Below are 13,677 nucleotides of genomic sequence, written 5' to 3'. Positions count from 1 at the left end.
GCTAAGGAGGGGCAGTGGCACAGGAAAAGTCAGCGACAGCAGGGAGAGAGAAAAGCAATGCCTATAAGCGGAGTACAGTGAGGCCCCGCCCCCAAAGTGGCCAAGTTCTGCCCAGCCATGAGGCATCCCAGATGCTTGGGCCACCTCAGGGTGGCAAGGAGAAGAAGGGTTCTAGTAACTAACTGGGACATATATGCCCAACCAAAGCTGTTTGGTGCTCTAAAAGTGCGTTGTGTCTACACCTGTTTGAGCAGTGGGTTTCCGTGACTCCGCGTTGGCATTTGCGTAGGGGTGCATATATTAGACGACCTGCGATGGTCCTACAGATCCAGAATTTGGACAGGGCTCTGGTCCCACACTCGCTTGACAAACCGATTTGTTTGCACCTACTATGCGCTACATTACATCGGCGGCAATAACAAGAAGGGACACGTACGGATGCTTGCTCTGTTCCAGGATGCCTGGTACCTTTGCTCGTCAACGGACAGGAGATGTTGTCTCCGTTCGATGCATGGCGGAAGTGGGGGTCAAAGACGTGAAATGAGTTGCCCAAAGGACGTGTCGTTCAGAGACAGCCCCGAGGTTGAACGCGTGGCCGCACACCTTGGTCAGGAGGAACGTGCATTTAGCAAAGCTTCCGAAGGAGGCGAAGGCAGACGCTGGAATTCACGCGACCCTCCCCCAGTGATTCCCAGCCTAAAACTCACGGCCTCCTATGAATCCTCAGAGACAAGCACAGACCTCTGTAAACTATTTTATTTCAAAAAATACAAACTTCTTCAGGGCAAGATCTTGCTCTTGGGGTTCCCCCCCCCCAGTCTAGCACAGTGCCAGACGCACGGTAGTTGACGAATGAATGAACACACGCCTGAACAGTTTTCTCTCTTTTTCTTTGTGGCTAAGATTTGTTTCAGCATAGTTTGTGATCTCGGCCGTCTCCTGTGAGGAAACGCTGAGTGAGCAATTGTATGTACTTCCGATCCATAAACTATAGAATAATAAATTTATAATTACCTGGATAAGTCGGTTCTAAAACTCAGAGCTAGTGAAGGGAAACATACATAGGATAAGAATTTGGAAATCCGTGAAGGGCGTGTGAGTGAAGGCACCGAACCCGGTGTGATAGGCTCGCATTTCTTCACCCTGCAGGGGGCAGTTGGGACACCTGGACACGTAAATCTTCCCCTGGGCTCCAGAGAAGATGATGTGAGCCCTGAATCTGCCCCGCCAGTTTCTGTTCGAGGCCAGATCCGAGAACGTGGACGTAGGGACCTTAATATTCCTCACGACCAGCTCCTCACTACTTAGGGAGTGATGACACCCTCGGATTCCTAAAAATTGGGACTAACAATTGTGGAGCCCTCATTGTACTCATCTGGAAAAGCAAGAGCTGCCTCTGAAAAGCTGTGCATCATCCTGCTGCAGAACTAGAAACGGCCTGAAAGCGGCCTTCCATTTTTCCATCTGTCTTTGTCTTGTAGTGTGTCCCTGGCCACAGAACGACTTAGTCTACCCAGGGTCAACTTCTGATCGTTTGGGATAAGTTCCACCCCCACGCGGTTCATGACACTTTGGCGGCCCTCAGGAGAGAGTACGGGGCATGATTCTCCCAAATAACTCTCCGCTGAGAGCGGAATGTGTTCTCCTATCCCTTCGCTTCCATTCTCTGGTTGCCGGCATCCACTGATAACCTAGGCGTTCACCTTGTTCGTTTGTGACGATATCTTCAGAAACGTGTCCCCTGGGACCCTGGGCTGCTCCACAGAGGGTGTCAGAGGTGGCTCTGTATAACGATCCGTAAAAGACTCTTGTTCAAACTCATCTTGCGGGTTTCAAGGCACGTTTCATTTGCATTAGAATACAAACCTTCCTTGAAACCCAAGGGCCTAGGGATATTTGGTGGCAGTGGTTGGGGGTGAGGGTGAGGGTAAGTGATGAGTTCCCCGCCTTTTCTTCCAGATGAGTCTCCCAAGGCAAAAACCGAACACAGGGTGATTTCTCCATAGGTCACCGTAATCCAGAAATTTTCTATATATATCCAGCTCCCTCTGTTCTGAGACCCATAACCCCACTCCCAAGGCCCTCAAGCTTAGCAGATGGCCCTGCTCTCCTGTCATCGGGAAGATCAAAGCGATTAGGAGGAAGTTCCTAAATATTGCCTGCCCTCATCCCACCCATGCCCCACCAAAGCTCAAGACCCTATCAGCTGTGGATGCCGGGGTCTCTCTGTGGCTATGGATGCCTAGTGGACCCTCATTTCTGCACTGGAGGCTGCCATCCGGTGCCCTCCCCCAGGCTCTAGCTCCACTCTGGACCTTCCTCTCCTTATCATATTGAAGAGCAGCGAGGACCACAGGTTCCGCTGGGTTCCGAATCCCAACCCTGCCGCACCGGTGAGCTGTGTGACCTTAGTCAAGGCGTGCAACTTCACTGAGCCCCAGTTGATTCATTGAGAACCATTGGGAATGAGGGGTGTCTACCCTCTCAGCCTACTTCGGTAGGACTCATGCGCCTCCCGCCTCCATGACGTGTGTCTGACATAGACCTTCATAAACCTTCCCAGGCCTGCCTGGCACAAACTTTAAAACAAAAATGCCTGAGACCTGGGTTTGCTATTTTCTCCCACCATGTGTCATTTACTTTTTTAATGTGTATTTATTTATTTTGAGAGAGAGAGAGAGAGAGAGAGAGAAGAAGGGGGAGAGAGAAAGAGAGAGAGAGAGAGAGAGAGAGAGAGAGAGAGAGAATCCCAAGCAGGCTCCACACCGCAGAGCCCGACACAGGGCTCGAACTCCGGAACTGTGAGATGGTGACCTGAGCTGAAACCCAGAGTCAGACACTTAACCGACTGAGCCACCCAGGCGCCCCGGCCATGTGCCATTTAAAACTGCAATGCTTGGGGCGCCTGGGTGGCTCAGTCGGTTAAGCATCCGACTTCGGCTCAGGTCATGATCTCGTGGTTCATGAGTTCGAGCCCCGCGTCGGGCTCCGTGCTGACAGCTCAGAGCCTGGAGCCCACTTCAGATTCTGTGTCTCCCTCTCTCTCTGCCCCTCCCCCACTCCTTCTCTCTCTCTCTCTCTCTCTCTCTCTCTCTCTCTCTGTCTCTCTCTCTCTCTCTCAAAAATAACTAAAACATAAAAAATTAAAAAATAAATAAAACTGCAATGCTTTCCTCATTTCCCCGCTCCCCCTGGTCACTTCAATTCCTTGTGTCTCTTCAAAGCCCGGTTCCTTCTTGCCTTTGGCCTCCTCCTCCTTCCTTTCTTCTTGTCTTTCTTTCTCCTCTCCCTTCTAAGCTCCGTCATCCTCTGCGGCTTCTCTTCTGCTTCCATCCCACCCCCCTACCCACACCTTCCCGCAAGGGCATGTGGGAAATGCGAGCCAGACTCGGCAGCAAAGGAGACGTCTGTCTGTCCACCGCGGAGATGTCCATCTGAACCACCGACCAAAAATGGGATAGTCAGACCTTTTCCTCAAAGAACTTACAGTCCTTTGAAGGCAGGTACCACGCATGCTTGAGCATCAGTTTATGCTCAACACCTGGTACGCGACAAGCACCAATTAATACTTGATGGGATGAATGGGAGGATTCGTCTTCACATAGCCCTTTCATCGTGCTGGCCCAAAGAGGAAAAACCCCTTCCTAAATTTATTCAGCAAGTTAGTTGTCAAGTCTCAGCTGTAACTCAAGATCCCTGCTTTCTTCGATTCCATTTGGCTGACGGTCGTATGGCCCCAGGGTATGCTGCTTTTCTTAGGGCTCTATATAAGAAATGTCCTTTTCTTTTTTTTTTTTTTTTCAATGTTTATTTATTTTTGGGACAGAGAGAGACAGAGCATGAACGGGCGAGGGGCAGAGAGAGAGGGAGACACAGAAACGGAAACAGGCTCCAGGCTCCGAGCCATCAGCCCAGAGCCCGACGCGGGGCTCGAACTCACGGACCGCGAGATCGTGACCTGGCTGAAGTCGGACGCTTAACCGACTGCGCCACCCAGGCGCCCCAAGAAATGTCCTTTTCAAATGCTTTGAATTTCCGCCTTCAGAGATTCCAGGATTCCTGAAATTTTTTTAAATATTTTTTAACGTTTTATTTTTATTTTTGAGACAGACAGAGCTGGAGTGGGGGAGGCGCAGAGAGAGAGAGAGGAGACACAGAATCCGAAGCAGGCTCCAGGCTCTGAGCTGTCGGCCCAGAGCCCGACCCAAGGCTCGAACCTCACAAGCCATGAGATCGTGACCTGAGCCGAAGTCGGACGCCCAGCCGACTGAGCCACCTAGGTGCCTCTTGAATTTTGGGTTTAAAAAGCCCAGTAGGGGTGCCTGGGTGGCTCAGTCGGTAAAACATCTGACTCCTGATTTCGGCTCAGGTCACGATCTCATGGTCATGGGATCGAACCCCACGTCAGACTCCATGCTGAAAGCCAGAGCCTGCTTGGGATTCTCTCTCTGTCTGTCTGTCTCTCTCTCTCTCTCTCTCTCTCTCTGTCTCTCCAAATAAATAAGTGGAACATTTTTGAAAAGCACAACGAACTTTCCAACAGAACTGGGCAAGGCAGGTCCTGCCTGTATGTCCTTGGACAGGGTTCATTGTCACCCTGGCTCTCAACTGCCACATCTGTATAAACGGGCTCCGTGAAGCCCATGCTATCTGTGAGCTGTGGCCAGGAGAACGTGTGCAATTGCCTTGTGCGGGGCTTGGCAAGCAGCAGGTGCTCGACTGACTTTCTAAGTGAATTCTTTTCCTCGACACGGGGGAAATGGCCCTACCTCATGCCCTTGCTCTAACCACCGTTCTCTTGGGTTACAGTTCATCAGGAGGGCTCAGAAAATACTGTTCATTTATGCACCATTTGTTCCACCGGAAAATGCATTTGGGGAAATGTGAGCTGCCCACGTACCTCCAAATCAGGCCAGCCAAAGGCAAGCTGTGCCACTGACCCTTCCAGAGAGAATGGGCACTTTATAGCTAACACGGGTGATTGCTTTCTCCCTCGGCGTTCATGATGGCATCCATTTGCTTCAATTGAGGAGGCCCCGGAGAGAGATATCACAAATTGAACGATGTAGCTTGATCTGGCAAGAATTTCTGGGGATTCTGGCCTGGGTTTGCCGCAACTCCCAGTGGTAAGTCAGTGACAGTCCACCTTTACAACATGTGTAATGAGTGTCATTTTTACATTCAGCTCGGCCACCCCCTGGCGGAGTGACCTTGGGCCAGTCCCGCAACCTTGCTGAGCCTCTGAAGTTCCGTTAAGCATTGTCGGGCAGCAACAAAGAGCTTGGGCTGTGGTGCGAGACAGAGCTGGGGTTGACTTCCAAGGCCACTTCTTGTGACTTCGGGCGAGCTAATCAATTTCACTGGGCCTCAGTTTCCTGCCCTAAGGGTAGTATCTTCTTAAGAGAGATGTTTAAACATTAACAGCTAATGTATTCAGGGCCTTCAATGTGTAAGGGACCCTTTTAGATATTGACTTATTAAATCCTCGTAAAATCCCTCGGAGATGGATCTGAATAGTACGATGTCTGTTTCCCAGAGAGTGGATCGGAGACACAGGCTATTTGGGTTAAGTAACTGGCCCAGGGTCACGCAGCTAATAAGTGGATCCAAACTCAGAAAGTCCGGAGTCTATGGTCTTAACCAACAAGGCTGGAGAGGACAATGCCTGGAGGCGTTGCAAGGAGTGGGTCCGGCATCCGACGTTGGATTTGGAGCAGAAAGCACAGCACAGGGTGGGCCCTCCGTGAATGGTGCGTGGTAATTCTTGTTAGCATCGTCTCCCGCGAGGCCCCTGGGCACGTATCCTGTAGCAAAGCGCCACCACCCCGGCATGGGAGGCGGGGAGGGCGAGCGCGGTGGATGGTGGCTCATCAACATTTGGGACTGTGAGAGCAGATGTGTGATCTTGCAGAACGATTCTCGCTTCAGGACTGTGTGTTGATGTTGATGTCGCGGCTGCTCTAAGCACCCCGGATACTGTTAACGAGCTGTTCCAAGCCCAGCTGCGGTGTTTTCTTACCAGATGGTCCACGCCGAAGTGCATGGTCTTTCAGACAGGGATGACACGGGTCTCACAGACACCGAACCGCCACGCGTGGAAAACCTACTCAGGAGGGTCAGGCTCCCCAAACGGCGTCAATTCCCCTCATGCCCAAGGATCATGCTTTCATCCGGACGTCCTTCGTGTGTCCGTCCGGCAACCACAGAGAGCTAGGGGGGCGGCTACCATATGTGGCGGGAACTGTGTTAGACGCCAGGGACAGGAAGGGGAAAAAAACATCGCCCGCGGCTTTCAGGAACTGAGACGTGCCAGGAAGGGCCTGGGAACAAATCCTATTATGACAGTATTCTAAGCTCTACGATGCAGGCAGCTATCAAGGACTCCAGGAATGAAAGGGGTTTCATGAATGAAGGAATGAATGAATGAACGTAACTGATTCAGCATCAGTTCTGAAAAGGGGAGATGACTACTTCCCGGATGGGGAACAGCTGCTGTGTATCTTCTTACTGGCAAAAAATCCTGGGTAGCCCATACCACACAGCTGTATCATGGCTTCATTGAGATGGTCTTCCCATTGGGTGCCCAAATGCCAGGTGTCTCCCCAGACCACATGTTTTCCTTCCTTTGTCACATGATCAAAGCCATTTAGGCTCCTCTGCCTTCTCCAGCACCCCTTCTCTCATTCCCCTTTGCACTGAGCCGAGCACATGCTCACTCCCCTACACACACTGGCTTGGAAGAGGGGTGCCATTTCATTCCAGATGCTTCAGATGAGGACTCGAGATCCACACACGTCTTGACAGACTGTAGCAATTAGCTGAAGTGCAGGAGATGAATTTGAAAGGGGCCCCATAAAAAGACAAACGCTGGGGTCTAAGAAGTGAATGGCAGAGGGCGAATGAGAAGGAAAACCTTGGCAACTGCTCCTGAGCTCACAGAAAAGGCCACAAAATCCATAGGCAACAATACATGGAGGAATTAAACATCTGGATGGGGCCATGTTGAAAATACCTATCTTCAAGTATTTTTTTGCATTAATAATGATTTAATATTTTCATAGTGTGACATGAGTTTCATACTAAGACAATGTCTCTCTGGGGGCACCTGGCTGGCTCAGTTGGTTGAGTGTCCAACCCTTGATCTCGGCTCAGGTCATGATCTCACGGTTTGTGGGTTTGAGCCCCACATCGCACTCTGTCCTAACAGCACAGAGGCTGCTTGGGGTTCTCTTTCTCCCTCTCTTTCTGCTTCCCTCTCTCTCTCTCTCTCTCTCATAAATAAATAAATAAGTTACAGAGAGAGAGAATATCTCTCTCCAGTTGAAATAAAAGTAAGACATCAACACGTTCCTTAAACTCAGGCCGAACTCATTGTAGCTCCCTCGTGGGTCACCAGCCTCCGGTTCAGGGATGTGTGGTTGATGATAACTGGCTTGAGTCAAACTAGCCTTTTTCCCTAGACCTGTTCTTGAGCTCAGTTTTTCGGCTTTGCCATGCGGTCAGATAGAAATGTTCTTTCCTTGTTTTTCTCTACCCCTGGTGTCAGTTATAACACTTCGTGGCCTTCACCAGGCACTATTCTAAGAAGTGATTTACCCTTGTTACCTCATGGGATCTTCATTACCATCCTAGAAGGGAGGAACTCTTAATTAGCCCTGTTTTTTGAGGTGAGAAATTTGGGGTTCAATGTGGGTTAAATACACTTCCTGGAGGGCTTTCAGAGTTTTATCAACTTCACGGTGATGTGGGTGGTCGGAAACTCGGCAGTCCTGCACACTGGAGTCCCACACGTTTTGTGTTCCGTGCCCTGCACCCCCCGCCCCCCGCCCCACCCCACCCCCCGGCCTTATGAAACAGTTAAATGTGACGAGAGCCGAACAGGCACATGAAGACGTTCAAAATACCTTGGACAATATGTTAGTCCGGGACGAGCAAGACTATGGCCAGGGCTGTTGGCTTTGACCCGGAAACTTCTGGCCGTCCAACCCTTGAGCGCTAACAACATCTGACTCTACGTGAATTTTCTCTACCAGGCAAGTTCCTCTTGCCTCCTAAAGGTGCTTGCCAAGAAAGCTCAAAACCCAGTAGCAATTAATTATTGACGGAGCATGTGAATTAGAGATAAAAGAAAAGTCGTTCTTTCTCTACACGCGCGATAGTAAATACATGTAATTATGGTAGGGGAAGCTAAGGGATCGTGGTCGGTATTAAGTTTTATTAGCTGAGACATTTAAAAGCATGTCCTCACAACAAAGAGGACTTGTGTAATCCTAAATGTACCTCTTTGGTGCAGGGCTCAGAAGTGAATAGACTTAATGGAGTGGAGCACATTGTGGCAGATGGCCTGCTGTACCGACAGGTATAACAGGTTTATCATCAATTAACTTTGGTCTACATATGCCTATAGCAAATTGACTGTATAATAGGATCCTGAGCCTCTGTTATCATTGATAGGCCCGCCACCCTGGGATTGGGGGACAGAGAGCATCAGACTCCTCTGATGTCTTGAAGCTCTCACATGAGGCAGGGCCACTCTGAAGGTGAACACGGAAGGAGGGGTGGGGTTTGGAGACACGACCTTGGGAAGGAAACCAAGAGACGTGGTGTGGGACCTGCCCCTGGCTCACTGGGCAAACCTCGGGAGCAAAGTTAAGAACTCCATTTGTGTGTCGTTTTACTCTGAACTCGAACTCCAGGTGAGCTCTCAGGGTTTTACAGAGGAAGGACAAGAGAGGGACGTGACTCACCTTGTGAAGGTCGCGACGCCTGTCCGGTTCCCGGCCTCTGGGCTTCAGTTTCTTCCTTTCCCCCGCGACGCCTTTGGACTAGGTCAATTCTCGCCAAATGCTTTCCCGAAGGACCAGACAGTAAATATGCTTGGCTTTGTGTGTCAGTAAGTCCCCGTTGCAAGTACTCAGCTCCGCTGTTGTAGCACAGAAGTGGCCCCAGACAGTACATCAGGGGGTGAGCGCGGCTGTGTTCCAGAGAAGCTTTATTTATGAGCATTGGAATTCGAATTTCGTATAATTTTCATGCCTCACAAAATGTTATTATTACTATGTTGGGTGTTTTCCAACCGTTGAGAGATGAAAAACCATTCCTCGCGGTGAGCCGTACGAAAACAAGGGGCAGGTGGTCGTTGACCAACCCTTGGGCTAGATCATCTTTGAGTTCTCGGTGCGCCCGGACCTTTTCCCAAAGCTGCTATGACAACAATAGTATCCTTGACTTATTGAGCTCTCGCACGTGCCGGATTCTGTGCTAAATGCTTTGCAAGTGTTATCTCCCTTAAGCACTTAAGAGGTAAGTGCTGTCATTATCTCCATTTCAGAGATTACGTAAAACGAATACACAGAGAAATTAAGAGTGTGTCCCAGTTGAACAGCACCGGGTAAGAGATAGGGCAGCAGATGTAAACCCAGGTAGGTGAGGTCCCCAAGAGTGAATTCAGAAGCCTTGTGCTGCCCGTTCTGACGATACTGGGATCAGAGTGGAGAGTGGGCACAGGGTTAGAAAAGAAGTCCCAGGGTTTGTCAGCGCATTTTGTTTTGTAGTTCCCGATCGGGCGCTGGCTGGCACACGTTTCGTGCAAAAAGTTAAAGTGTTTCTGGGTGGGAATTGACCCTCTCTTTCCTTTCCCTTCCTCTTCCAGAAATGTGATGCCTAAGACTTTGGATGGGCAGGTGACCATGGAGAAGACGCCGAGTTACTTTGTGACGAATGAGGCTCCCAAGCGTATCCACGCCATGGCCAAGGACATCAAGCTCATTGTGGTGGTGAGAAACCCCGTGACCAGGGCCATCTCCGACTACACCCAGACGCTGTCCAAGAAACCCGAGATCCCCACCTTCGAGGTACTGGCCTTCAAAAACCGGACCCTAGGGCTGATCGACGCCTCCTGGAGCGCCATTCGAATAGGGATCTATGCTCTGCACCTGGAAAACTGGCTCCAATACTTCCCCCTCTCCCAAATCCTCTTCGTCAGTGGTGAGCGACTCATAGTGGACCCTGCCGGGGAAATGGCCAAGGTACAGGATTTTCTAGGCCTCAAGCGTGTGGTGACTGAAAAGCATTTCTATTTCAACAAAACCAAGGGGTTCCCTTGTCTCAAGAAGCCAGAAGACAGCGGTGCCCCCAGATGCTTAGGCAAGAGCAAAGGTCGGACTCATCCCCGCATCGACCCAGATGTGATCCACAGACTGCAGAAATTCTACAGACCCTTCAACATGATGTTTTACCAAATGACTGGCCAAGATTTCCAGTGGGAACGGGAAGAGGGTGACAAATGAGGCTGAGGAAGCGGAGAGGGAAGGCTAGCGAATAGCTCAGGAGGCTCCTTACCTGAGTCCTGAATCCCCCCCGGGGTCCACGGCCTCAGCCTCGCTGGAGTGCCAAGTCGATCCCCTCCTTTGTCCAGCCACGATCGCTTCCAGCGCTGTAGGTTTAGGCGAAGGGGTGGATAGCACGGCATCCTCACGGAGGCACCGGGTTTGCCCGGGCGGCGGCATCTGGTTGACCAGATGGCCGCCAGGAGCCACTGCTAATCCTCGTCTTCTGCTAATTAATGGAGTCTGAAGACAGGATAGATAGCTGTCAAGGTCAGAGACTGTGCCAGGAGCCTTTGGTTAAGTGATTAAAGAAAAGAAAGGAAGGTCTACTTTGGTCACTTGAGAAGCCTGAGTCCTAGCCTAGCCCTGCGTCTGGCACAGCCCTCTGCTGTATAAACCTTTGCTTTGGCACCTCTCCAGAATGCTCCTTGTGGCTGAGTACTCCAGGACTCCCAGGGAGCCAGGTCCTTTCTCTGAGGCGTCTCTAACCTTCTCCTTAGAGGTCTCATCCCACAACCCTGTGACAACCCTTCCCCACCTTATGAAGGCGGAGGCATGCACGTTCCTCACCAGAAAAATAAAAATAAAAAAGCTGACACTCTTGGAAGGCTTCTTTCCAAGGGCCCTCTAGGAAGGGCTGGGTCTTTCTCTCTCCACGAGTGTCCCGGGCTGTGGAGGAGCTTCGCGCGGGCCCTCGTGATAGACTCGGGCCCCGGTGGCTGTTCTCGGAGCAGCGTGATTGCCATTGAGTTCTGAGCCCTGGGGTTGAAACAGATCAGTGCTATTTCTGGGGGCGAAAAAAGAAGGCCAGACTTTTCGGTGGGCGGTCTTCATACGTGAAGACCCGTAGAACCGTGGTTCTAAGAAATGCTCTAAGAGTGGGCTCCGTCCCTTAGGGTCCCCAGAGGGGCGAGGACGGGAGAGTGGGCATGTCTTCTGTTAGGAGTAATCCTGAGCAGCGCAACGAACAGGGGATCGGTCACCATGCTTCTGTTCGCCCCACCACGTCCCGCCTCGCGGTCATCTGGTGCTTTACTTGCTCTCTGCAGAGATGGCACACAGGGGGGGCTCCCTCTGTGGAGGGCCGTCAGATCCCGTCTGTGGACGTGGGCGAGGGCGAGGGCTGTCTGTGGGCACCCCCCACCAAGGGCTGCTGAACGAAGCGTCCCTTCCCATTACTTTGATTCGATGGAAACGCAGCACTTGACGTCAAGTCCTTGTTCACAGATCTCCCAAACCAGGACTGTTCTAGTAAATTTAAAAAGATGTATGAGTGGGGGGAGCTAAGTCTGTTCGGCTGCTATGAAACTGTCATTTCTCCCGCTAAATGAAAACCGTGTTGTTATAAAGCTTAATGCAACCTGATTAATGGGCTCTCGGCTGGCGTGTTTGTGTCACCAACCAACCCCCCCCCCCCCCACTCTGGGACTGGCCCCTTCTCCGGGGTGGCCAGAAAGACCCAGATTTGAGAATCTGCCGGGGGATTCTGTCCACAGGGCTGGATAATTCTGGAAACGGCACAAGGGAAGGGACTCTGGAAAGGAGCTCGGCCGTCTCTAGCTTGACGGACCCTGGCCAGAAATGCACCGATAGGCTAGACTCAGGAACAACCTCGCAAATAACTTTTTGCCAGATGAGGAAGTGGTTATCGAGCGGAAGGCAACGTGTATACGTACCTTCACCGCCAGAGTAAAAGAAGATACAGAAAAACACACGCACGTGCATATAAACCCACCTCTTTGAAGGAAGCAAAGGCATGCTGGTGCCGAACCGTGCTTTCTGGGCTGGCTGGTTGGGGCCTTGATGTGCCAGCAGAGCAAAGAATGGGGCTAGCTGCCCATCGGGGGCAACCGTGGGGTTTCTGCAGGCCACAGCTTCCCGAGCCTCATTGCAGACTTCTTGGAGAACCAGGAGCTCCGGGGTGGAGCTCGGGAAGCTGTTCTTTCAAGAACATTCTTTAAAAAAAAAAAATTAATGTTTTATTTATTTTTGAGACAGAGAGAGAGAGAGAGAGAGACAGCGCCAGTGGGAGGGGCAGAGGGAGGGAGAGACCAAATCCAAAGCAGGCCCCGGGCTCCGAGCCGTCAGCACAGACTTCGGACTTCGGCTCAGGCCATGATCTCGCGGTCCGTGAGTTTGAGCCCCGCGTCGGGCTCTGCGCTGACAGCCGGGGGCCCGGAGCCTGCTTCGGATTCTGTGTCCCCCCTCTCTCCCTGCCCCTCCCCCACTCACGCTCTGTCTCTCTCTGTCTCAGAAATAAATAAACGTTAAAAAAAAAATTTTTTTTTTTAAAAATAGGCCGTACTCGGCTGGAAAATAAAAGTGGGGACCCCACCCCCATCACTTAAAGTACGTAGACACTTGCGTATAGCAGCGGGGCTTACGTTCTCTGGAGGAATAGGGCAGGGGCCGAAGCCTTGAGAGCTTGAAGGTTTTTATTTTAAGGGTCTGTCTGGCGATACGGTTGAAAGCTCGCAACGTTTGACGTGTTTAAGTTCTATTTTCTGCAGTGTCTACTCTGGCTTGATCCTCGTGACTCCGGGAGTGAGCCAGGAAGCCATGTCCCCTTCTGCAGGGGGAGAAACTTGACCAAGGAATTCCCTCCTCTCCAGGACAGTGAAGTCAGCCTGCTAAGATAAGAGTCAGGTTAATCATACTTCTGCCCTATTTAAACGTGAGCGTTGCAACTCACGGAAGATTGAATTTTGTATTTGATTTCAATTAGCAAAGCATAAATTATATTTAATCTTCGCTTCCCCTCTTCTCCCTCGAATGGAGGGTTCACACCTCTGGAAAGGCTGCCGCGTGTGGCTCAGAGCTGAGAAGAGGAGAATTCTGCCTCCCAGCAGCACAGCTGTCATTGCTCCCGTGTTCCTTGCTTTTGGCCACTATTGTTCTGTACGTGAAACGTAGGAGAGCCTTGGCCTTGCCCCTTAGACCCACCGGCTCGAAACACAGCAGCGACAAGGGCAAAAGCATTCAGCAGTCCCTTTATCTTTCTTCCAACTGTATACGAAAGCCACGACTTCTGTTTTGTCCCGTTTCTTATCCTTCCTGCTCCTTCCCATTTGACCACCCTCAGCCCCCTTATTGTCCAGAGAACACTTCTGCCTCTCTGCTGTTGGAAGAGCGGTGGCCGGGTTCTATCCTTGCCTCTGTCGGTGTCTTGGCCATCTAAACCTTAGTTGTCCCGTCTCTAAAATGGGTGTATTTAATCCCTACCCCACCTACCCCTCAGTGCTTCTGGGATAACCAAAATGAATTAATAGATGGAGGGTATTTGGAAAGAATGAAGAGCTTCAGTGACACGATGGATAGTGAGGACCACGGTAATGTTAGTGGTGATGAT

General features: G+C 51.0%; 1 protein-coding gene across 1 annotated transcript in view; it reads left to right on the top strand.

The window, feature by feature from the left end:
• Positions 1-11,693, top strand: part of HS3ST4 (heparan sulfate-glucosamine 3-sulfotransferase 4) — a 399,205-nt gene extending 387,512 nt beyond the window's left edge. Inside the window, exon 2 of the mRNA XM_043560257.1 lies at positions 9,653-11,693. Coding sequence (XP_043416192.1) covers positions 9,653-10,289 — 637 coding nt within the window. The 3' untranslated portion in view covers positions 10,290-11,693. The remainder of the gene's footprint in view (positions 1-9,652) is intronic.
• Positions 11,694-13,677: the final 1,984 nt, after the last annotated feature.

This window comes from Prionailurus bengalensis, chromosome E3 (assembly GCF_016509475.1).
Source record: "Prionailurus bengalensis isolate Pbe53 chromosome E3, Fcat_Pben_1.1_paternal_pri, whole genome shotgun sequence".
Classification (NCBI taxonomy): domain Eukaryota; kingdom Metazoa; phylum Chordata; class Mammalia; order Carnivora; family Felidae; genus Prionailurus; species Prionailurus bengalensis.
Note: the sequence above shows the minus strand (reverse complement) of the source record. Positions and strands in the feature narration are given on the sequence as shown.